Source organism: Eurosta solidaginis, chromosome 2, assembly GCF_040869045.1.
Source record: "Eurosta solidaginis isolate ZX-2024a chromosome 2, ASM4086904v1, whole genome shotgun sequence".
NCBI lineage: Eukaryota > Metazoa > Arthropoda > Insecta > Diptera > Tephritidae > Eurosta > Eurosta solidaginis.
In genome coordinates this window covers 112,103,633-112,130,778 of record NC_090320.1, presented here as the reverse complement: position 1 = coordinate 112,130,778, position 27,146 = coordinate 112,103,633, and the positions used below count along the sequence as shown (strand labels likewise).

Here is a 27,146-nt window from a genome sequence, read left to right as displayed (position 1 = left end):
CCTGATCGCTCTCTCACTAGACAGAGTTCCCTAGTAAACTTTTGTGCGCTAATTTTTGACCGTTTGCACTTTTATGCAAAAACACCTAATTAAAGTTTGAAAAATTGTGAAAATAATTCGAAATACTTATGTAAAAGTGCAGATTATAAATATGTAATCTATTTATACTTATTTAATATTTATTCCGGTCTTTTACAATATCAAAAATTAAATTGGAAAAAGTTGATGTTTCCATAAGTATGCATGCAAAATGGTCAATGGCAACAGTGCTTATCTGTAAACAATACACACACAAATATGTTATGTACACGTACACAGACGCACACATTGATTCCTACGGGCTTGAGAGTTCGGTCAAACGTGCTTCGTACGACAAACGTCCTTACGTACGGCACACGTCGGTGGGTAACTGCTGCATGAGGCGATTGTTGCTTGTAACCATAGATATTTATATTGCATATTAACGAACTGCGAGAACCACGGACACGAACCGCTGTAGCAATTCCATGCCATTACTACGCGGGTATGGGATTCACCATGCCATTTTATATGAGAAAATTTTCTTACCACGTGGTGAATCCCACGCTTACATCCATGTTCTTTGTATAGAGGGATGGTGAATAACCTACAGCGGCTCAAGAACGCAGGTAGCTTCGCTTTGTTTGTGTATACAACGAACGTAGAAGTTAGGCTGTTATCGCTAAATGTTGCATACTTTTCTTTGCACTTGATTTTGTTTTACAGATTTTTGGCGATGGAATTTTAGCTGAGCGAATTGGAATTTTATTTTAAAACGGATTTAATCCACATAGCAGAGATCTGCAATGAGTAGTTGTACTGTAGCTGTAGCTGAACGCGACATAGCCAAAGTCACAATAAAATATGATTTTAAATTAGTTAACACTGTTTCACACAATTTTATATGTGCTCTCTGTCAAAAATGCTTCAACTAACTTAGTCACATTTTATTTCGATTATGAATATGCCCCAATATATTCGGATCATGATATAAATAAAATTAAAGAAAAAAACTTTTAAAAATAAGCTTTTATTATTGGTTAAAAAATTAACTAAAAAGTAAAAAATTAAATTAAAGAAAAAAGCTTTTTTAAAATTAAGCTTTTATTATTGGTTAAGAAAATTAACTAAAAGTTAAAAAATAAATTGACTGTAAAGAAATATAACACTTTGTAAGTTCAATGTAACCTTTAATGATAATTATGCTTCTTCGTCTGCGACAAAAAAATGCCATATTGTATATAATTATATATTTTTAACATTAAAACTTTACACCTAAATTATTAAATCTTACAGTTTATATCATAGTCCTAATTGTTCTAATAAAAGCGTGTTACATTGTGATAGCAAGAAAAGGAGGTCCTAAATGTTCTTAATTATACCATCAAAAATTTAACACGCTTTTATTAGAACAATTAAGACTGTGATATAACTGTAAGATTTAATAATTTAGGCGTAAAGTTTTAATCTTAAAAATATATAATTATGTACAATATGGAATTTTTTGCCGCAGACGAAAAAGCCTAATTATCTTTAAAGGTTACAATGAACTTATAAAGTGTTATATTTCTTTACAGTCAATTTATTTTTTACTTTTTAGTTAATTTTATTAACCAATAATAAAAAATTATTTTTAAAAAAGTTTTTTTTCTTTAATTTTATTATATCCATATACATATACGCTTAAACTTTATATGGCCTGCTAAGCGTTAAACTTTATCTACACTTCTGAAATTTCTGCGCAGAAAATTAGTCCTCGTAAATTACAATACGCATTATACTTAGATACAACTGAAATATGTTTCACCTCTACACTACCTCTACCTTTACAAATGGTGTGTGTCCACTATTCACCGCAACCGATTCAGCTATAGGTTATACACTGTGGCCAACAGAGGTGTGTGTCTCCGCTTTTCGGTACAACAGGTTCTGTAGCTAGTTATTTAACCACTGACGCTAGATGGGTCTCCTAAACATTAAACAGGCCGACAGCATCTCAGACCCAGAAACCGGACTATATTTTTTCGAAGGATTTTGATGCGATGAATCGAAATCTGGCCTCAAAACTGCTCTATCAGAACTGGTTTTCGAGATATCTTAACCTAAAAGTGCAAAAAACCCCGCTTTTGCCCATATTTGAGGTTATGTAGCCTTGCAGATGTTTTTTTCCACCAACATTAAAGGATGGCATCTTTAAATACAAGTATTTTTCTTTCAAATGGCGTTGAGTTTGCTCAATATCATTTTTTTCGCTGAGATATCGCATTTTGAAATTTTCATGTTTCTAAATTTTCCTACACCTGAAAATCGATTGAGATAACATAGACATGATATAGTCGATTACTAATTTTCTTGAATTGAGTCTTATTTTTCTTAAAATTTTGTCTCACACCATAAATGTGCTAACACACCACGCCCTCACACTATCTAACTCTCGGGTACCAAGTCACACACAGCCCTAACCCCTAGAAACCACCCCTATCATACCGCAAGCAGGTTAACCCACTTAACCCTGGGGACAGCGTTTACTCGCATATTTTTCTTTAAATAAGTCTTATTTATCAAGATATCTCACACCACAAGTGGGCTAACCAACTTAACTGTGTAACCCATCATTTCCCGTATCCCCTAACTCCTATATCTATATATCATGTCTATGTTATCTCAACCGATTTTCAGGTGTAGGAAAATTTAGAAACATGAAAATTTCAAAATGCGATATCTCAGCGAAAAAAATTATATTTGAGCAAACTCAACGCCATCTGAAAGAAGAAGACTTGTGTTTAAAGATACCATCCTTTAATTTTGGTGAAAGGAAACATCTGCAAGGCTACATAACCTCAAATATGGGCAAAAACGGTGTTTTTTGCACATTTAGGTTAGGAGGCCAGATTTGGATTCAGCGCATCATAAACCTTCGGAAATGTATAAGGTAAGTGTCCCTAATTTCGTGGTACTAAGGATTTTTCTGACTTTCTACCTCTCTTGCGTTAAAACTAAAAAAGGAAATTTTTTCCATTTAGCTGATCAATTAAGAGAAGTTTGCACTTATTTTCAAACAAAACTAACAAATATTTTAATTTATATAAATCAAAATGTGTGAGTACCTCAAATGTACCTAGTTTCGTGGCAAAAAATTTCTGATGTACCTAATTCCGTGGTAAAGCGTCCCTAATTTCGTGGTATTTAGTTAAACTCTAATTTTATGGAAAAAATAGTTATAATTGATTTCAAACGCAAATTCCTAAAGATACACAAATTGATTTACTTAAATTCATATTCAGAAATTTAAAATTTAGAACTATTTTTTTTTATTGTTATTTTATTTGTGAAAAGAATGAGTTTCAAGACCAAAATAAATAAGTAAATAAAATTAGTTTAATGTACGTACTTTTCAAAAACTTTTTAACTATTGCATAGATTTTATCGCGTGCTTGGCGACTAAATCAAAAAAAACCGTAACGGATATTTGTCAAAAAAGATCCGAAAAGGCTCGAAAAGGTTCGAAAAGGCTCGAAAAGGTTCGAAAAGGTTCGTAAAGGTTCGGTGTTAGCAACAGGCCAAATACATAAAATTGGATCTCTATCATAAACAGCGGTGGGCACCACTACATTTACACGGTTACCAAATTGAGAATGTGTTAGTAAACACGAACGCGTAGCGAGCACGAAAGCAAAATCAATTATTTATTTAGTTTGATTTCAATGCTTGTACTGTAAACATGTGTCACACGCACTCTTTGGTACTCTGTTTTAAGCGCGCGTGCGACACTCCCTCACCGTACGACCATCGAAATCAAACTAAAAGAGCTGTCGTTGATTTTCACGAAGTAGCCATTGTGCTATCGCTTATCGTATATATATATGGTCGCTTACAAACCAACCTAATAAAACCGCACTGCGTTTTTTTAGCGCACGCAAACAACCGGCGTTTTTTGCCCTAACCCAAATAAGCATGCGTTGCGACAATGTAAAGCATGTGTGCAAACGTCAAATCTAAATGTCACGCAGAACAAAAATTGGAAATCGAGTTAGGTTTTCACGCAGCAAATTCAATTTGAGTTGCTCTCATACAAGTTGTATGTGCATGAGACATTTTTGACAGAAAATGACTTGTGTGCGTTTATATTAGGTTGGCTTGTTAGCAGGTGCTAAGCTCACGCCCATCCCGGATCATAAAGTTAAAGTTAAAGTGAATGTTAAAGTTAAAGCGAAATTTAAAGTTAAAAATAAAGTTAAAGTAAAGTTAAAGCGAAAGTTAAAATAAAGTTAAAGTTAAAGTGAAAGTTAAAGTTAAAGTTAAGGTTAAAGTTACAGTTAAAGTTAAAGTGAAAATTAAAGTTAAAGTTAAAGTTAAAGTGAAAGTTAAAGTTAAAGTTAATGTTAAAGTTAAAGTTAAGGTTAAAGTTAAAGTTAAAGTTAAAGTTAAAGTTAAAGTTAAGGTTAAAGTGAATGTTAAAGTTAAAGCGAAAGTTAAAGTTAAAAATAAAGTTAAAGTTAAAGTTAAAGTTAAAGTTAAGGTTAAAGTTAAAGTCAAAGTTAAAGTTAAAGTTAAAGTGAATGTTAAAGTTACAGCGAAAGTTAAAGTTAAAAATAAAGTTAAAGTTAAAGTGAAAGTTAAAGTTAAGGTTAAGGTTAAAGTTAAAGTTAAAGTTAAAGTTAAAGTTAAAGTTAAAGTTAAAGTTAAAGTTAAATTTTAAGTTACAGTTAAAGCTAAAGTTAAAGTTGAAGTTAAAGTTAAAGTTAAAGTTTAGGTTAAAGTTAAAGTTAAAGTTAAAGTTGAAGTTGAAGTTAAAGTTAAAGTTAAAGTTAAAGTTAAAGTTCAAGTTCAAGTTAAAGTTAAAGTTTAGGTTAAAGTTAAAGTTAAGGTTAAAGTTGAAGTTAAAGTTAAAGTTAAAGTTAAAATAAAGCTAAAGTTAAAGTTAAAGTTAAAGTTAAAGTGAAAGTTAAAGTTAAGGTAAAGTTAGAGTTAAAATGAAAGTTAAAGTTAAGGTCAAAGTTAAAGTTAAAGTTAAGGTTTTGTTTTTTTTTTGTTTTTTTTTGTGTTTCGTGGAAGGAGTAAATGCTTTATGCACTGACCGGGATATTTAAGCCTCACTGCGAGACTCTCCGAGTGTAGGACTCCCTCCTTCCATGAAGGCCTACCCACTAAAACCTAACCTCCCACAGCCCGCGCTAATCCCCGTACCTGGGACCGCGTTTAGCATTACTTCGGGTACGGGTGCGCGCTACGTGAGCTCTATGGCTACTCTCACGCTAATGGGCTAGGCATTCGTCTTCTCGTTTACTGGTAAGTATATGCCTCACATATGTGCTGACCGTATCCCATCTGTCTCTTCGACAGGTTATGTTATTAATGACACTGCCCGGGGATAGGTCGCCAAGTACATCTTCTACCCTCCTTCGCTGATGGGAGGAGTGCCTGCATTCGAAGAAGGTGTGGCGTTCATCGTCTATTTCCCCACAGTACAGGCAGCTCGGGCTACCAACCTTACCCATTCTGTGTAGGTATTTGCGGAAGTAACCATGTCCCGTTAGAAACTGGGTCAGGTAAAAGTCTACCTCTCCGTGCGGTCGCTCCAACCATGGATTCAGTTCAGGGATTAGTTCCCTAGTCCACTTTCCTACGATGCTGTTGCTCCACTGATCTTGCCAACGTCGGATCGATTCTTCTCGCGCCTGCATGGCAACAGCAGCTCTACTTGCTTGCGATCCGTTGTCATATATTGTTTTTCTTTCCTCAACGAGAAGATATATCGGTATGGTTACCGCAACGACCAGGACAGCTTCAGCTGATACCGTGCGGTAAGCCGAAGATATTCGCAGCGCCCCTCTGCGCTGGACCGAGGTGAGGGCGACTCGGTTCTTCCGGTATTTCATTGCGTTCGTCCAGATTTCTGCACCATATAAGAGTATAGAATCCGAGGCTGATGCAAGCAACTTCCTTGTGCATGGCTTTGGGCCACCTGTGTTTGCCATTAATCAACTCAACTGCGCTATTATGCGCGCAGCTCTTTCGCAGGTCCCTCGTATGTGATCCGAGAAGTTGAGTTTGCTGTATAACCTCACTCCCAGATATTTCGTTGAAGCGAGTGTTTCTATTGGCTGGTCCCCAACCATCATGTTCCTGGTAGTGGGAATACGTCTCTTTGTGAGGATGACGATCTCCGTTTTGGCTGTTGCTAACTGGAGACCGTGCTCAGCCATCCACCTATTTACATTACGCATGACCTGGTTTAATTTTAGCTGTTCCAGCTCGCAGCTTGGTGCTGTTATCACAGCTGCCACGTCGTCTGCAAAGGCAACGAGGAAGGTGCTTTCTGGCATGTCTAATCGAAGAAGACTGTCGTAAGTTATATTCCAGAGATCGGGACCTAGTACCGAACCCTGGGCTGCTCCACCTGTTATTTTTACCTTTTTTTTGACCGTGAGTACTTTCATATATTAGATACCTCTCTCTTAGGTAGTCCCTTAAAATTTCTAATAAATATTGAGGTACTTTGAAAGTGCTTTCTAGTGCCTCAATCATGTCCTCCCACCTAGCTGAGTTAAAAGCGTTTTTGACGTCCAGCGTGGCCAGCAACACTATAGGTCTTGCTCTGTGGCACGCTGTCTCGGCTTTCTTGACTGCGTCTATAACTTCTGCTATGGCATCGATTGTGGAGTGCCCCCTCCGAAAACCATGCTGTCTGGGCGACAGTCCTCCGGCGTCCTGTAACGCTCTGGTGAGGCGTTCTTCAGGAGACTCCATCAATTTCCCTGCTGTGTCCAGCATACATAGGGGACGGTAGGATGATCGAGAGTTGGGATCTCCTTTCCCTTTTGGAATGAGAACCAGTCGTGCTGTCTTCCATATGGTGGGGAAAGTTCTTTTTTCGAGACATTTGTTGTACATGTGCAACATAAGTTCTGGGCAGTCGTTTGCAGCTAGTCTAATTGCCTCCGCGGGTATTCCGTCGGGCCCAGATGCTTTCTTAGGTTTCATAGTTCTCACGGCAGTTTTAAGCTCTTCTTCTTGGAATGGTTCCACGTTGCGATCTTCATGGGTAACGTACCCGCCCTCCCTAGGCAGTTGGGTGGAAACAGGCCATCCACAATGTTCCTTATTAGGTTCTCGTCCATCAGCTGGTTTGGCGGACGGAACTTCTCCATTACTATCTTATATCCCTGCCCCCATGGGTCTCGATCCACTTCCTCGCAAAGCGCTTTGCAGCACTTAAGCTTGCTTTGCTTAATGGCAGCACTAAGAGCTTTCTTCACTCCTTTGTACGCTTCCGACTTTTCTAGAGCCTCAGGTCTGCCGCGCGCGCGAGTTGCTAGCCTCCGCATCCTGTGGCATATTTTCCGCAGCTCCGCGATTTCTCTATTCCACCAGTATACCTGCTTTTTACCCCTCCACACTCCCCTCCGTGGCATAGAGAGGTTGCAAGCGTGGCGAAGACAGCTCATTGTCTTTTCAACCGTCTCTTCCGTCGGACTGGAGTTGTTGATTATCCGTCGGGCATTCCCCAGTACTGATGCGGAGAACGTGGCAGAGTCGACCTTGGATGCGTCCCATGCTTTTGTTCTGCGTGGCCCGTTCGGAATCTGCCTCTGACCGGGATCGTTTAGGTGGAAAGTGATGTAGTTGTGATCGCTGCCAGTCAGATCCTCTATGACTCTCCATCCAGCAGCGGTCAGCAGCAGGCTTTCTGACACTAGTGTTACATCGGGGATCGAGTATCCAAAGCCTGGCCGTCGGTATGTAGGGGTCGTACCAGTGTTAAGCTCGTTCAAACCGAGCCTGGCTGCCATCTCAAGGACTAACCTTCCACGGGTGTTAGTCTGCGGCATTCCCCATTCGACGGCTCTTGCGTTAAAGTCTCTCGCCACAACCAGGTTACTAGTTAAGTCCCTCAGGTCGTCTTCAATAAGTTCAAGCTTGTCCCTGAACGTTTGAATGGGATCATTCGGGGACAAGTAGCAGCTTACTATTGTGGTATTATTCGTAGTTAGGAGGACGTAGCCTTGTCCGGCAACACGGTTCACAATATTGGCGTTTGCATCTGTCATCCAGATTGCGGCAGTGCCGGTGTTGTCTATATGCCAATCATTTCGGGCTCTTTAGGGTTCGCTGATGATAACGCTGTTAGCTTTATGATCTAAGACCAACTGTTGTAGTAGCTCATCAGCAAGTCTGCTCCGGTTTAGGTTGCCTTGGATAAAACTAATCACTATTGGATTGAGACTTTGGCCTTTGCAACAGCGAGTGCCGCTCTGAAGATGCTGCATTCTCCAGATCCAGGGACATGATCGAGCTTCTGTGTATTACACAGGTAACATTTTGGAGCTGCGGTACGGGCCGAAGCTTTGTGGCCGCTTTGCCCACACTTCCAGCAGGCGTTACTCCTGTCTGGACCCTTGCATTCTGCCTTCCGGTGTCCGTAGCCGAGACACCTAAAGCAGCGTTGTACTTCTGCTCGCTGTCTGATTCGGCACTGTATCCATCCGATAGGAATTTTACCTTTTTTGAGTAGGGCGTTGCCAATATTCTCGTCCACTTCGACGACCGCCATTTTCTGTTCTCTTTGGTTTGCTGCGAACACAGAGACACGGAGAGGTCTAGTGATTTCTTCTTTTCCGACCTCCCTCCTTATTGCGTCTTGGATTTCTGTTTCAGTTGTGAGACAGTCCATGCCAAGTACTTCCAACTTCATCCGCTTGGAGAGCTGTTGTGCTTCACCGACGTCTCCTACTGCACTACCTATAGCTGCTCTGAAGGCCGTCTGGTCACTGCAGCGCGCCGTTTCAATCAGTACGTTACCAGATTTGGTTTTTCGTACTGACCGTACCACCGTACCTGTGTCATTAGGGCGGAGCTGGCCACGTATGGCCCCTAGTACCTGGGCATAGCTTTTGCCTTCCACAGGTTTTACCACAAAAGTTGCTGTTGGTCTCCTCTTTATCGCCCGTTTTTGAGATTTAGGAGCTTGGACGGGGGTTGTCTGCTTGGCTGGCTGGGCCCGCTGTTTCAGCCTCCGGCGCGCTACATTGGACCAAGACTCACCTTGTGAAAGCGTATTTGTTCTTTCATCTCGTTTCTTTTTGGCTTCCAAGTCCTCCGAGTGGGAATCTGAGCTCGTTCGTGCCCTCTTGCTTTTTCGGCCCGATTCTCTGCTCTCATCTACCTTTTGGGCCCTTAACGATCCCATGCAGCTTAACGCTTCCTCGAGAAGAGCCATACCGGTTTTTATGTCCTTGGACACGGTCTTCTGCTTGAGAGCGGTTTCCTGCATCTCGCGCAGCACTGATACCGCGTACTCCAGCAGTTCGTCTTGGCTCTTCCCTTCGAGGCTTGTGTATGAGAGTGAGCCTCTTGGCGGAGTCGCACGTTTCTCCTTCCCAACAGCGCGCTGTGCAGCGACACTGGGTGAGCTGACCGACGCTTTTTCCCTTGCAGTAGCAGGTGTTGACTGGCTGGGGTTATTGCGCAGCTGTGCTTTCGCCGCCTTTGTCTTTTCCGCCGATTCGGTGCCTTGTGTGGGCATTACCGACAAGGTCGCTTTAGCGGGCGTTGTTACAACCGGCGATCTCAGCACTTTAGTGCTCTTCTTGAACACCGCTTCATTGCCCCTTTCTTTCTCGCTTTCTATACTTTTATCTTCCTTTGTTGTTTTTATTTTGTTGCTCATTTGTTCTATTGGGTCTCCGCTTCAAGCCGCTATCTCCGCACGATGTGCAGTCGCCGTCTTCAATTCCCGTGGTTATCTTTGCAGAAGCAGGGAGGCCACGCGTGGGTTGACACAGGTCCTTATGGGAGTCTGTGTTCAGAGCCAGAATACAGCGTTAGTCAGGAGTCGTCTCAACTGAGCCTGCACCACCAACTTAATGGCGACGTGCTTCGAACGTACTTGAAGACCTGCCAAGGTTTTAACGAGACGGAGACGATGCCGATATTAACCTACCAGCCGTTTCGGCAAGGTGTCACGCTTGCTTATTAAGGTAGTAGCCTATCGTCATCGCCAGCCCGTAGCAATCAGTTCATAATCATATTTCCAGTTTTGGTGAACAGGATCTTACTGGTCTCGATCCTGTGGATGCTTGATGGGGTATTTTAGGGCGGCATCCTATCGCCCTTCCACCGGAACTTTGGGATGTGTTGCCCTTAGAGCAACACATTCCCATTTTTCCACTGGATTGCTCGTTTTGGTTCGCCCTGAGTACTTAATTCACTCAGTACCTCCCGTCTTGTGGGAAGCGTTCCTCTATCCACCACCTGAGGAGGCGCCCGGTAGGGGACCGGTACCCCCGCGGGTAAATTTAAGGTTAAAGTTAAAGTTAAAGTTAAGGTTAAAGTTAAAGTTAAATTTAAAGTTAAAGATACAGTTAAAGTTAAAGTTAAAGTTAAAGTGAATGTTAAAGTTAAATTTAAAGTGAATGTTAAAGTTAAAGTTAAAGTGAATGTTAAAGTTAAAGTTAAATTTAAAGTGAATGTTAAAGTGAAATTTAAAGTTAAAGTTAAAAATAAAGTTAAAGTTAAAGTGAAAGTTAAATATTAACTTCTCATTTATTCAATAAAAGTAAAAAATTTGTTTTCTTATCGGTCACCACGCTTAAAAAGGTTAACTTGAATTAATATCAAATACAAAACTTGAATTAATATAAAAGAAAACAAAATGTTGCATAAATATTATAATTGCATAAGTTGATAATATGCAATAGCTTTACCGCGGCAGTCCCCGAGTGCCACACGTCCTTTTTATTTTTATTTTGTTGTTGTTTTCTTTTTGATTTATTGTTTGTTTTTTTTTATTTTTTTCATTAAATCTAAGATTTCTTAGAACTTTAGAGATTATTGATATGAAACAAGTAACATTAAATGAAAGAGGTTTAAAAACAAAATAAACAATAAAAAAAAAATTTATTCAATTGATTTAACTTGTTACTTTTCTAAAAATTACTTCTATTTATTATTAATAAAAATGTTTTTTTTTTTATTTTTGTTTTTTACTTTTTTCATTACACTAAGAAAAAAATTTCCCCCGATTGAAGAAAAACGGGAATGAAATGGCACTTAAGCAATTTTTTCCTCATTCGCATGGCCAAATGTCTTCAAAATGAGGAAAAATTCTTCAAATTGAGGAATTTTTCCTCGTTTTGAAGAAATTTTAGCCACACGAAGAGGAAAAAATTTCTTAAGTGCCATTTCATTCAAGTTTTTTCTGAGTGTAGTGACACCATTAACCGCTTCTGTCAAATCTTCCTTTGTGTAACGAACTTTTGTAATTTTTTCTATAAAATTAAGTTATTAACCCAATAATCAGGCAGTTTTCTTAAATTTATTTGAAAAAATACGCGCATAAATAACTCCACTCCAAAAATGCGTGCTTTCCTGCTGAAATGTAAATGCGCAGTATACCACGAAATTAGGGGCATGCACAAAATTTGGTGTACGTAAATCCGTGGTATCGCTTTAAGCGGTAATTTGAGATTTATATTCAAACTTTTTTTTTCTATTATCAATATTCATTCAAAACAATAGTAAAGAAGTTGAAATCTTGATACATTTTTTTAAATTAAATGAATAATTATTGAATAAACAAAAGTTCCATAATGCCATTATTTAGTTAAAATGTTGTGCTTCGCAGAGCCTTTTGATTAAAATATTGATGAATAGATTAATAAAAGTGTACCACGAAATTGCATCAAAATCTTATTTATTATTATTTAATAATTAAGATACTTAAAAAAATGAAATGTTAAAGAAAATATGAAAAACATAAAGTATTATAATACCCTAAATTCGTGGGTACCACGAAATGAGATACATCACAAAAAAAGTGTGTCCCTAATTTCGTTGGTTAGAGAGATTTAAAAAAAGTTAAAAAAATTATTGGAATGATTTTTGCAGTAATACAAACGTTTAAGAAATATTCACTAAATACCAAAAAATTATCATCATAAAAAAAAATTTACCGATAAAATTTTTACAGGCTTAACAAAATACACTGGACTCCTTAACACTTTTCTTAAGAGGCCTCCTTACAACAGGCTCATTTTCCGAGCTTCCAACTTTATATTGCTTGATATTTAATATTAGCTTTAATATTAAAAATTAGTAAAATATCAATTATTATACCGTAAAAACCAATCTTTATTATGAAATTTTCAGTTTAAAGAAACACTTCCCCAATTCCTTGTTTGGAAGAAAAAATCGAAATGCCACGAAATAACGTACTACCACGAAATTAGTGCACTTACCTTAATCTGGTTTCTGGGTCTGGATGTTGGTTAAATTTTGTCGGCCTCTGTTATCTAAGTGAGGATAAGCGTTTTTTGTTTTTACCCGCAAACGTAGTCGTATATACATACGTGTAAAAAAACGCCTAATATATAGATATACTTAATATCACACATTTGAACAATATTTATTTTCATTTTTCACAGACAAGCTGTTGTGTCCGATTGTGGAAGGTACGTGATTATGTGCATAGTTAAAGGATGTCGGGATAATCTGCTTTTTTACATTGATCTTAGTCAAGCTGAAAATATAAGAGCAGGTTTAATGATCACAAAACTAATAAATGAATTTGAATGTGATTATGAGGTAAGTAAAATAGTTCAAAACCCAAAGCGGATCGATAAGTATTGTATCGAGGGATGAAAGCGGATGTATCGTAAGCGTCATGTTATCGAAATTAGTTTTTTGGTCAAAAATAGGTTGCTAGTCATAGTTAAAACTTCCCTCAAATGATTTGGATTATTAGTCCGGTAAAATAAGGCCAAACAATAAGAGAATCGATAACGAAAGTTACAAGCTGAAAATTAGTAAAATTGTTTAAAATATAATTATAAACAAAATTTAGAAACTCATCACCATTTCCGTGTGTGGAAAAAATTTTATTCAAGGTCAAAAGTTAGATTTTTACGCGAATTTCACAAATCAGCTTGTTTTATCATAAAAACGTATACAAAAATCGCAGATCATAAATTTATCTAAAATGATTTTTTTCCTACGAGCCACAGACTATAGGAAGTGCTCCATATTCTCCTGCCCCGGGAAGGTATGGAAACCAATCCGGATGAAGTACCTGATCCCGGTCCAGAGAAATTGTTTGCTGCGTCTGCCGGAAACGAATCTTTTTAGGACGGTGACACTGTTGACAGTGTCACATGTAAGGGATGATTGCATCGCGCGAGGTGCTCTGGGCTAGATCCCAACATCCGTCGAACCAGTAATTTTTACAAATCTTTTGTGGCACCTTGCTGTTAACGCCCAAAGGCGTCCCATAGTCTGCACCACTCAGTGAAATATACTCTATTTGATCCCGACATCGGCCGTCCCTCCTGCCACCTGCTGCCCCAGTGGCTACTGCTCATCACGGTCTGTGGCATTCTGATCTACAGGCGGACAGCAGGGGTGAGATGCTGGCTTACCAAGTAAAATAAACGGCGTTTTGCACGAAAAACGGGGGCGCCCTCACGCGTGTGGTAGGAAGCTGTCTTAGTTCACCAGACATCTCCATCTCTGCGCTCAGGACTCGTTAACTGACTTTCAGCCGATGGTAGCACTGGCATCCGAACACCCACCTACACTTCTTTCGCACGAGCGTTCAGCCGATTTCATCATCTGATAAAACCGCACTTTCACAAAGGAAAGTAGCAAGACTATAAAAAACACACTGACGATCGCTTTGCTGCCCTCACAATCCCGACTGATGCCCGTCAAGGGGAGTGTGCTTTCCGCAATGTCAATAAATCTGCGTCGGCTCATTTTATTCCCGCTGAAAGAATCCCGGAAATCCAGTCGCACTTTCCAGAGGAGGCCGCAACTTTAGCGGGAATGTGACCTTATCAGACAGCATGACCCTGGCAACCCTAATACCTAGTACATGTCTTCAATCTGTCATGGTCAACCTTTGCCATCGTCGAAAAGTGAAAAATGGTGAAGGGGGTACCGCTACTCTGAAGCCTCGTATACCAGCTTATCGTCCGATATCTCTCCTATCGCCAGTACCAAGACACTTGAGGCCATTTTGATTCCCTATATCACTGCAAACTTGCGTCTTGCCAATCATTGGAATGGCTTTGAAAAACTACAAAGCACTACCACTGCGGTAAACGCTGTCAACACGCAGATAAATTGCAGGTTGAATCGAAAACTGCACCACAGAACAGTACCTATGCCTGGCGTCAACCACGGCACGTTACTGCAAGACTTGGAAGGGTCCTCCCAGTCTGGTCGGGAGGCATCGGTGCAATTGAGGAACGCAACTCCGAAGAATTAAAAAAGGGGTACCACAGGGTGGTTGTGTCCTATCCGATGGCATTACGCTACCGACTGTCTTAGAGCCGAAAATACTGGGTATGACGTTCGATCAAGATCTACATTTTAGCGAGCGTGCATCCGCAATTGTACCAAAAATCCAGAGCCGTAACAAAATCCCCGAATGTGTTGCCGTCAGCATTTGGGCGAGAGACAAAGACGCGCTTATTACCACTTACAAAGCAGTTGACCGGCCGCATGCATGCTTCGCGTCCCCGATATGGTTGCCAAGCCTAAAGGTTACTCACGGAATCGCTACGGCCTGTCTTCTTATGTCCCAGAACACCACCTACCTGAGATGCTGAGCAAATAGTTTCTGCTGAAAACCCTGAAACCTGGACATCCCAACAGACATCTGATTGATGAGGTCCGGCCTCCCGTCGTATGTAGAAGAAAAACAGGTCCTCAGTTATATCCACAAAAAGGCGTTGGACCTCTATGCTAGAAGTTGCGCGGCGGACCCCATTCTTAAACTTTGAGCTTCTATCTGATAAACTGACGAATATATGAGATATGACAAAAAACCTCTACTGAAAAATTGCGTGGGGGATATATGCTCTAGTGGTCCGATTCGGTTGGTTAAGACAAATTTCTAATCGGATACCAAAATATACCCGCTAACCGAATTTCATTAAGATATCTAAAAAATAGAGGGGCTATGTAGTTTGCGTTCAAAAAGACAGACGTCACGGACATGACTATATCAACTTCGATCGTCATCCTGATCACTCAGGTATGTATACTTGTTGAAGACATGGGACATAACCTAATTGAGTTTTAATGGAAGTTTGATTAATATACATTTCACATTCATACTTATCTTTGAACTTATACTTACATTTAAACTTTTTGATTAATATACATTTCACATTCATATTTACCTTTAAACTTATATACGTTGCAAATTCATATTCACCTGTACTTTTACATACATACATACTTACCTACTTAGCAAAGCAAGAGGTTTAGCGGACGACAAAAAGCTGATGGCCAGTTAGTTATCGTTGAGCGCGCAAATGTATTCAGTTAGTAATCCATCGCTAATCTGATATTTTAATTTGTAATTATTATGGTAAAAGTCTAGTTGAGGGGTCGACTGCTAATACGCTACCAAAAATATCGAGAGAGGTGTTTAACATCTTGACATCAGTATTAATAATCCGAAGGCGGAAAATAAAAATGACCTGCGGGTCCCACCGAAACCGGGGGTGGTATCCATAGTATTTTTGTGCAGAACACCTTTCTGCGTTGGCGGCCGCGCATATAAAAAATTACCCTGGGTGGGTCCAACACCGGTTTGGAGACCAAAACTATATCCGCGCAAAACACTTATGTTCACAATTTTTTTTCTGTGTACAACAACATTACAACAACCACATGAAAATCGCCAACTTCAACTGCAAATATCTCCGGACAGAGATAAAATTTTTCTTTTCCGCCTTTGGATTATTGTTGTCGCGGTCAATACGCCTCTTTTGACACCTTTCTCGATATTTTTGGTAGCGTGTTAGCAGTCAACCCCTCAACTAGACTTTAACCATTATTATTTTCATTTTCAAAAACCAAAATTTATAAACAAATTCGAAATTTAAATAAATTAAAAAAGTGATTTAATTGGCAAGAATTGTTTTATTAAAATTGTCAAATAGTATTCATGGTCCGTTCGGTGCAAAAAGAAAAAAAAAACGGAAAAATAAAATAGAGTGCTTAATAAAGCAAGAACAAAAACGATTAAGTGATTGAAACAAAACGAAAGGACTAAGTTTTATTGTAAAGGGTGTAAAATCAGCAAAAAATTCCATGTTTACGGCAAAGGTGTGAAAATACAGCTGAATTGAACGATCGGACTAGTGAAGGGAAAAAGCTGAAAATAAACGAAACTTGCCAAAATTAAGAAAAAATTGCGAAAATTGTAAAACCTGAAAACAAAAAGAAAAGGAAACTTTAGAGACCAATTGTACAGCGAACAACGGGACTTTCATATGGCTTAGCAGCTAAAGGCTGCACCGATGTGAATGTTGGAGATTCGAGTACAACGCTCAGCTCCCGAAAAGCTAGCTGATGAAGAAGTGAAATTCAGAAACATGTCCTAGTAACCATCGCCGTTTGTAAAATTACAATTTTTCTCTAATATCAATTACAAAAACCATTGTATAAAGCAATATGAGCAAAGCTCGCTAATTAAATACATATGATCATATTGATATAATAGTAACAGCGGAAGTATTAAAAACAAATACTGTAAAAATCCGAACAAATGTTACTAAGCTTTCAAAAGCGCGCCTAAAAATCATATCCACACCATTAGGAATAAACTACATACAGAGTGTATATGCCTACATGGTGATCAAAAGGAATATAAACAAAAAGGCAACTCTTAGAGACCAATTGTACAGCGAACAACGGGACATTCATATGGCTTAGCAGCTAAAGGCTGCACCGATGTGAATGTTGGAGATTCAAGTTCAACGCTCAGCTCCCGAAAAGCTAGCTGATGAAGAAGTGAAATTCAGAAACATGTCTTAGTAACCATCGCCGTTTGTAAACTTACAATTTTTCTCTAATATCAATTACAAAAACCATTGTATAAAGCAATATGAGCAAGGCTCGCTAATTAAATACAAAAAGAAAATATTTTAATAAGGGGCTCCGTAAAAACCTAAAAATAAAAAGGAAATATCATTAAAAACAAGGTGCTCCGTAAAAACCTGAAAATAAAAATAAGGTGCTACATAAAAACCAGAAATTAAAAATGAGGTGCTCCATTAAACCTGAAAATAAAAGTATGGTGCTCCGTAAAAACCTGCAAAAAAAGATAACATTGTTAAAGTAAGGTGCTATCAAAAAGGAAAAAAAAAGAAACCGAAAAATAAAAATCACAAAATTGCTAAAAGTATTTAAAAGAGCTGAAAGTAAATAATATTAGCGTGCTCAGTGCGAACAAAAGAGGTTAGCGAGCCCAATTTAAAAATTTGAAATTTTAAGTGACCATCAAAGTAGGGTGCCGGCCCTGAAACTATAAAAAATCAAACAATCGCAAAAAAAAATTTAATCAACGAACAGCCTAGCATAAGGTACAGTCGTTAGCAGCAGATCCATTACCAGCACCAACAGCAGACCCGTTGTAGCAGCGCAGTGCAGTGAATAGAGCGGTATCCCAGGCAAAAACGTAAGGTACAGTCGTTAGCAGCAGATCCGTCACAAGCACCAACAGCAGACCCGTTATAGCAGCGCAGTACGGTAAATAGAGAGGTAACCCAGGCAAAAAGTAAGTGCAAAGAAAACTCTCTTACCACACATACCCACATTTATATAACTTAGCGGACCTCAAAAGCGTCACGAGAAACCCCTTATATTCTCATTTTTACAATAATAAATATAAATTCACAGAAAATCTCTAATGTTCTATATATACCCTCTCTAATACGCTAAGATACACAAATCACACATTTTAAAATACTTACATATTTATATATAAACCACGTATATACCCCTTTGCCTTCCCCTTAACGTTCCTGAAAAGGAATTATTAAATAACGCTTTATTTACCTTATGAAAGTCTTAACTTGCCCGTACATAGCACATATTCTCCGTTAGTTTTTACATCATTCTAGCCCAACAACAGCCTAATTTTTTGCATACTTTTGTATGTAAGCATTTACCGAATTATTACCACACAAGTAATTTTCGGTCCGAAATCATTAGCCTAACGACTCTTTGCCTTACTAGGGCTGATCACATTCAACACGGCGTCTACTGACCACAACCATAATAAATCAAAGCTTGACGACAACGGTAGCCAAGCATTGGCTTCTTGATTACCTTGAAAGCGGCAGCCACCAGTATAAATTACAGCAACTAGTAGCGAAAAATTTTGAAAAAAATATTAATTATGTTTAAAAAACGCCCAAAATAATGATTTTAGCTTTTATTATCTGTTACTTACTTCTATTTAAGTTTTTATTAGCAGAATAAAAAGGACGCCACTCACTGACGCTTCCCAAAAATAGAATTCGGTTTAATCTGGCTACAACAGCTTTCGTGATTGATTGTCGTGCTGCTCTGTTGCGCCGAAAATAGCGACGCTCATAAGGACATGTGTAAAAATAATATGACAGATGTGGCGGCTACACCGCCGTCGTGAATGTTATCAGCCCTAAAAGCTTCAAAAAATCCAATTACCCAGATATACATACAGTGGCTCACAGCTTATTACGTGCAGCTACAGAAAAAAAGGAAGGAAACTAGTGACGGTGTCAAAAAAATTCAAATGCACGGTTTTAATAAAAATATGCTTCTATTTGAACAAATACTTAATTTTCATGTGTTTACACGTTTGTTCTAATTATTTAATATATGTTTTTTGCTGGCTCAAGGTCCAAATTAAAACACAAACGTTTCGTCTTTTTTGTCAATATATTTCGGTTACACTTCGGTAACCATCCTCAGGACACTATTAACAATATAAAAACATCACAATATAAAACAATGTACAATATAAAAAATTTTTGTAAACAAAAAATCACATACATTATAAATATCCGATCCGTCTAATGTGTCTACTGTTGTCGCTTGCTCTCTAACAAATGCCTGTACAAATGTGCGCTGTGGTCTATGTCCGTTTTATAATTCATTCGTATGTTTGTAGGTACGTTGATTATGTGAAGCATTTCCAATGTAAAACGTTTACCGTAGTGTTGTTCTTGTTCAAGTATAGTTGCTCTGTCAAAGTTAGGAGAATGCCCTAATTATTTAATAAAAACAAAATTTTTCTCAAAAACTAAGGTCACAGCTTATTTCGTGCACTGCGCCCTGCCTTAGAAAAAACTTTTTATTTAGTTTAGTACCTCGTATGACCACCTTTTTGTTAAATAACATCATCAAATGATTTTTCATAGATGCAATTAGTTTTTGAGCGGCTTCGGGTGGTACCTTATGCCTATCTTCGACAAGAGTAGTTTTTAAATCGCTAATCTTACTAATCTGCCTTTGCCGTGTAGCCGATTCCAAAATTGACCACAAATTTTCAATGGAATTCAAGGCGAGAGATTGTGGAAGTGGATTCATGAGGTGTGGACAGTTCTATATTACCCATGCTTGCATAATCCCGGCACAATCCTGGATATGTGTTAAGGGTATTTGTCTTGGTTATTGCGAAATTGATCACGAACACCTAAATTAGGGGCGATATGCAACAAATTGCCTTTCGTAAAGTTAAATACAAATTTTTGTCCATTGTGGCATCAAAGAAAGTTATTTTTCCAACTCCCGAAGCAGCCAAGTAGGCCCAAACCCATCACTTCCACCAACCTCAAAAATTAATTGCATCTATGAAAAATCATCTTGATGATGTTATTTAACAAAAAGGTCGTCATACGAGGTACTAAACTAAATAAAATGCAAAACCTAATAAATTAATAGACACATGGCTGGCAACAATAAAAACAATCAGCACTAACAATGTAACCAACAATGCAAATTTGAATAATGAAAACAATAAGAGACTATATACAGGTGTAACATACATACCAGGACTAACGGACAACAAATCAATGGAAAATTTTATGCGAAACAACAACATAACATTAGCACATAAACCAAACCAAACACTAAATAAAATATTTACACAAACAAAAGACAAAATTAACAAGGAACAACAACACGATGTAGTCTACGAAATAAAATGCAACGGAAAGGAAGGAGAAGTGTGCGAAAAAGTTTATATTGGTACAACGAAGAGATCATTGGGCATCCGAATTAGTGAGCACAAATCAGATGCGAAAAATATGAAAACGACTACTGCTATTGCTGAGCACCTAACCAACAAATGCCATACAGCGGACTTCGATAATGTTAAGATTTTAGATATAGAGATGAGAGAGAGGACGCGACTAACACTCGAAGGGTTACGCATACAACAAAAAATAGAGAAGACGGTAAACTTCAAAGAAGACGTAAATAATATAAACGGCGCATACACAACTGCCATCAAATGCAATGGACGAGGCAATGGACGCAGTCGAAAATTTTAATTGTGCTAGTTTGTATATATATGTATGTTGTTGAATGAACGTTTTTGTTAATAAATGTTACATGTAAAAAGGAAACATTTTATGTTAAAGGTAAACGTTTTATGTTAAATGTTACGTCTAAAGACTAAATTGCAGTTCAAATGTTATTGTATTATGTTAAATTTAAGTGAACTGTTGGAAAATATGTTATTGCTTGATGTTAGTTATTAATAACTTTTTAATGTTTGTTTTTTCGTTTTATGTTTTATTAGAATAAACCAGACTCCCTGATGAAGATGTTATAAAAAACATCGAAACGCGTAGGAGAATAAGAAAAAACAAAAGTTTTTGTCTTTTTATTTATCGGCCGAAAAGCTCATTTTGGAAAAAATAAATAAAATGCAGTTTTTTCTAAGGCAGGGCGCAGTGCACGAAATAAGCTGTGACCTTAGTTTTTGAGATAATTTTAGTTTTTAAGCTATTGCATAGATTTTATCGCGGGCTTGGCGACTAAATCAAAAAAAACGTAACGGATATTTGTCAAAAAAAGATCCGAAAAGGCTCGAAAAGGTTCGAAAAGGTTCGTAAAGGTTCGGTGTTAGCAACAGGCCAAATACATAAAATTGGATCTCTATCATAAACAGCGGTGGGCACCACTACATTTACACGGTTACCAAATTGAGAATGTGTTAGTAAACACGAACGCGTAGCGAGCACGAAAGCAAAATCAATTATTTATTTAGTTTGATTTCAATGCTTGTACTGTAAACATGTGTCACACGCACTCTTTGGTACTCTGTTTTAAGCGCGCGTGCGACACTTCCTCACCGTACGACCATCGAAATCAAACTAAAAGAGCTGTCGTTGATTTTCACGAAGTAGCCATTGTGCTATCGCTTATCGTATATATATATGGTCGCTTACAAACCAACCTAATAAAACCGCACTGCGTTTTTTTAGCGCACGCAAACAACCGGCGTTTGTTGTCCTAACCCAAATAAGCATGCGTTGCGACAATGTAAAGCATGTGTGCAAACGTCAAATCTAAATGTCACGCAGAACAAAAATTGGAAATCGAGTTAGGTTTTCACGCAGCAAATTCAATTTGAGTTGCTCTCATACAAGTTGTATGTGCATGAGACATTTTTGACAGAAAATGACTTGTGTGCGTTTATATTAGGTTGGCTTGTTAGCAGGTGCTAAGCTCACGCCCATCCCGGATCATAAAGTTAAAGTTAAAGTGAATGTTAAAGTTAAAGCGAAATTTAAAGTTAAAAATAAAGTTAAAGTAAAGTTAAAGTGAAAGTTAAAGTTAAAGTTAAAGTGAATGTTAAAGTTAAAGCGAAAGTTAAAAATAAAGTTAAAGTTAAAGTGAAAGTTAAAGTTAAAGTTAAGGTTAAAGTTACAGTTAAAGTTAAAGTGAAAATTAAAGTTAAAGTTAAAGTTAAAGTGAAAGTTAAGGTTAAAGTTAAAGTTAAGGTTAAAGTTATAGTTAAAATTTAAGTGAAAGTTAAAGCTAAAGTTAAAGTTAAAGTTAAAGTTAAAGTGAAAGTTAAAGTTACAGTTAGAGTTAAAGTTAAAGTTACAGTGAAAGTTAAAGTTAAAGTTATAGTTAAAGTTAAAGTGAAAGTTAAAGTTAAAGTTAAAGTGAATGTTAAAGTTAAAGCGAAAGGTAAAGTTAAAAATAAAGTTAAAGTGAAAGTTAAGGTTAAAGTTAAAGTTAAAGTTGAAGTTAAAGTTAAAGCTAAAGTTAAAGTTAAAGTTAAAGTTAAAGTTAAAGTGAATGTTAAAGTTAAAGCGAAAGTTAAAGTTAAAGTTAAAGTTAAAGTGAAAGTTAAAGTTAAAGTTAAGGTTAAAGTTAAAGTTAAAGTTAAAGTTGAAGTTAAAGGTATAATCCAAAATTTTAAAACTTTGTATAGAAACTTAGTTTTAAAACACTTGCTATCTAAAATTGACAATAAAAGTTCAGCCTTAGAGCTCTCAAAATCGATTAATGTACTAGAAGCTGTGTATTTCATCAAAGCATCTTGGGATAAAGTGGAAGCCACAACCGTCCGAAATTTCTTCCGTAAAGCAGGTTTTTTGGAAACTTATGAGGATCTTCCAGATTTTTATCCTGAAGATGACAATCTATGCTAGGCTTCAGGAAGGACTAGCTTTGACAAATGATTTGGAAGGTTTTCTTCAAATGGATCAAAATGTTTTCCCTGAGGACAACAATATAGAAATTCAATTTGACCAACAAGATGATACTATGGACATAAGTGATTCAGAAGATGAATTTTCAGAAGAAATAAGTGAGCCTATAACATCATATGATGAGGCTGTAAAACTTGCTGCGCGCTTGAAACAATTTGCAAAAAATTACTATGTAGTTTTTCAGCACATTAAAAATATCGAGAGTCACTTTGAAAATTAACATTTTAAATTAAAGCAATCAAGCATTACCCAATTTTTTCAATCAAACTAGTATTGAAATGTAAAGACTTATACAAGTTACTTAATCGATATACATATGTATATGTATTTATATGTAATACTAAAGTATGGAAATATTCTTTACTTTTCTTAAATAAACTATATACAATACAATTTATATGTGAATATATTTTGTGACTTCATCCCTTATAAGCGGACATCTCCCATTGCCGGACAAAAACACTGCGACGGTGAGTGTCCGCTTATAAGGAATTTCACTGTATAGTGGTGAGACAAAACAACAAAAAAAGGAGAAAAAAAAACTTTGGTAAGAAAAAGATGTGAAAGGAAAAGCATGAGAAATTGAGAAAAGAGACGCGTAGATTCCCTGAGTTGAAATCAAAGAAAAAGAACTTAATTAAAAGTAAGAAAATAAATCGTTATCTTAATGTGAAAATGTGCTAAGTCACTTTTTACGAATTTTACAGGAGACGAAAAAAACTGAATAATTTTTGAAATAACCTTTTTTTTCAAAACTGTGAATGAGGATAGCTATTTTATGACTTAGCACAATTTCCGTACTCAAAACAAATTTTTTCTCCTGACTTAGCACTTTTTACTCAATATGTTTCCCCATCACTCCTCCCCTTTAATGATTGAAGTAAAGCACTAAAACTATATATTTCACAAAAAATACTATTTCTTGGTCTAACTATTTCTAACTATTGGCGACCACCGTGGTGTGATGGTAGCGTGCTCCGCCTACCACACCGAATGTTTTTCTATTAGAAGAAAATTTTTCTAAGCGAGGTCGCCCCTCGGCAGTGTTTGGCAAGCTCTCCGAGTGTATTTCTGCCATGAAAAGCTCTCAGTGGAAACTCATCTGCCTCGCAGATGCCGTTCGGAGTCGGCATAAAACAAGTAGGTCCCATCCCGCCAATTTGTAGGAAAAATTAGAAAAAAGGAGCACGACGTAAATCGGAAGAGAAGCTCAGCCTTACATTTATTTATTTATTTTATTTCTAACGGTTCTGATCTGAACTCTTTTGCCGGATGGTGCGCAGACAATAACTTATTTTTAAATTCAAACAAATGCTGTGTTGTGTCTTATTCCATAAAGACAACTGCCACATACTTTATCTACAAACTAAATGCTAAATCTCTTAATCGTTGTCAAGAGAGTAAAGACTTGGGTGTAATTTTTGAATCCAAACTCTCTTTTTTCTAGTCACATTGATTTCGTTGTTTCAAAATTTGTTGCAATGGTTGGGTTCAGTAGACGTAACACCAGCGACTTTAAGGACCCTATGACGTTGAAGGCACTTTATATATCCTTGGTCAGAAGTGGTGTTGAATATTGCTCAATAATATGGAATCCTTTCTATGAATCTAACTCCTATAAATTTGAGAAAGTTCCAAAAATGTTTACAAAATTGCTTTACGTATGCTTCACTGGCCAGACGGCCTCCCATCATATACCAGCAGTCACAAATTGCTTGGTCTTCAGGCTTTCCATGACAGAATAACTTTTATCTCACTCATGCTTGCCTATAACGTAATAAACTTTAGCGCGAATTGCTCTTATTTATCTACTTTGTTCAGTCCATGTATTCCACTGCGTAATCTTCCGCATAATATATTATTTCTCGAAATAACTTATTTAATAATTTTGGAAAATGTAAACGACATGATATCAGGACGGACAAGGCGACAGCTGTTTCGATTATACCTTGTAAATCTCTTCAAAGCCTTTTCTCCCGGGAGTGGGAGTCGAACCCGCACCCCTACGATAGTTGAAATGGTTACAAACGCATTCAGCTACGTCATGCCTTAGTTGTTGTAAATGTTTTCCCAATTGCCTTCTTTCGCATATATTATCTTCCACACATCCCGTACTTCGTATGTAGTTATGTGTTGAAGATATGCATGTTTGTAAGGCGGTTTCATAGAAACTTGGTATTATGCTGTTTTTGTTCTATTTATAGAACTACAACGAATTAACAAATGTTGTCTCTTTATATGAATTAATCGGGGAATGCTCGTATTTTTTAAATACTTCATGGCGATCCTGCCAGCTTGATCAGGAATTAGCAGAACTGCTAAATATCTAGCTGTTCAGAAGAGCCTGTCGCGTTAATAACAAGGAGCAGGATACGCCATACTTCATGGCGATCCTGCCAGTCCAGATCAAAATTGGCACAACTGCTAAAAAAGATCTGACTGCCCAGGAATCCTGACCATTTTAAACAGTTAAAAAGTTTTTGTTAAAAAGGAGAATAAAGGACAATACAACACAAACGGCACTACTATCTGCTACCAGTAAAGATTGGAATTTTAACAAGTGAAGCCTTTTCGTTCGGATTTTTTTTTTGGCAAATCGCAAAATGAGGAAGAATCACCAAAGGACAAATTAATTACTACCATAAAAAAGATCAGTATTATGCAGACGGAGGCAAGGATTCGGTAAATCAATAAAAGCAGAAAATTAAGTATTGGTGACCAACTGGCAGCAAGCGAGCATAGAAGAAGTGGCATACAATTTAGCAGCAAAATGGGACCAGAAGATACCTTTACAATTGGCGGCGTACCGCTTGAGGCAACAATATAAGTATAAAATTTAGAAACAAATTGGTCGGCCTTTATGGACGAAAACGAACGTTTTTGCTTAGGATTTTTTTCTATCTCTCTAAGTAGGATTTTTTTAAATATAGTAAAATGAACAAATTTCTTTTCACAAAAAGTTTGATGTCAGATTTGAACATGACACAAACTAATCCTAAAAATAGGGAAAAAGATTAAAGCCCAATGTGGCGTAGAAAAAAAAATTTATAATAACATAAAATTTAATACTTTGAACAAATTTTAAGAAAAATACGAGTGTTACAAATATTAATTTTATAAATATTTTTTTTAAGAAAATCAAAAAAAATTTTTGAAACGAATTTTATACAATAATCTTTATAATGCCAAAAAAGCTTTTACCAGTTATTTCTAAAGCAAGAATTATACAACTTTTATGAAGAATTACTGGATTGTTCTGAAAGTGATATGGTGTCTGAAGTCAAAATATGTAGACAACAAATTTGCGATCGAAGCGTTCAAAATGCGGTGGATGCGTTGTCGGAAGGTTTTATCAAAATCAAAATCTCCAGGACCCTGCCATATTCCCTTTTTCATGTAATAAATGTCAACGCATTATTGCGAGCTTTGACAGTATTGCCAGTTACTATAGCAACACCTGAATGTTTATTTTCAACCTTGATATTATTTGAGAAATACGATGGGCGAGAGCAGGTTAATATACTAGGTTCTGTAAATATCCATAACCGGACTGACTAGACTGAAGACGAAATCCTGAAAGAATGTTTCCAAAGGCCTCGAAAATTTCATATGGGATGAATGGTTTTTGGAACCCAATTCAAATTGTTTTAAATTCATTTATACATTTTCAAACATGAAATAAAAATATTTATAACATTTTCTTTCCAATCACACAACTTTTCTTAATTCTCGAATTGAATTGTACCTGTCGAGTTCCAAGGATAAATGCATATGGAAAAATGACTGTGAAAAATATGACTTTTGGGATCCCGAAGAGAGTTTTGGACCGTAATATTTTATTGTGGTATAAATATCATACCTAGTGAAAATTCATCTGCCTTTCAGATGCCGTTCGTTTAAATTTTCACTCAAAAATTGTTATGAAGCAAAGTTTTTGCGATAAAACTTATTATTATCTGTATTTAATTAGTGAGACATGCTCATATTGCTTTATACAATTATTTTTGTTATTGATATTAGAGAAAAATTGCAAAGTTTACAAACGGCGATGGTTACTAGGACAATTGTATAAAGCAATATGAGTATGTCTCGCTAATTAAATACAAATAATAATATTGATAGAATAGTGAACAGCTGAAGTACTGCTTGTAAAAGCGTTACTATAAATATAAATATAGTATGTTAGTAACCTTTTAGCGCGCATATAACACTGGATCACCAATTCAAATTTTTTTCTGCACCAGAGACGCCATTATGAAACTCCTATGTAAAATCACCCCCTGATTCCGAAAATCAAGGTTATTTTTAATTCTATGGTAAAGTTTTTGACATATTTAGAATTACCGCTTTTTCAAAAAAAAAAAAAAAAAAAAATTGGTTCCACTTAATAATATATATCTCAAGAACGAATTGAGCAATTCCAAAACGGAAGCTTTTAAAAGGTAATAAAATTTGCTATAAACTGTGCATACAACACTTGTTACTAGGCCCTGCAGATTCAAAGATAACGAAGAATCATTACGGATTTTTTTATTTTTTTTTTTTTAATATAAAAAAAATTGTACTTTGCGAGGAAGGATCTCGAAAACTTTTTATTTTTTTTGCAGATTTTTG

The 27,146-nt window shown here is 36.9% G+C and overlaps 1 protein-coding gene across 2 annotated transcripts in view; it reads left to right on the top strand.

Moving 5' to 3' along the window:
- Positions 1 to 27,146, top strand: part of LOC137240152 (prolyl endopeptidase) — a 682,234-nt gene that overhangs the window by 202,057 nt on the left and 453,031 nt on the right. For both annotated transcript variants that reach the window (XM_067766092.1, XM_067766093.1), the window contains exon 4: positions 12,444 to 12,603. In XM_067766092.1, the coding sequence (XP_067622193.1) occupies positions 12,444 to 12,603 (160 nt within the window). The remainder of the gene's footprint in view (positions 1 to 12,443; positions 12,604 to 27,146) is intronic.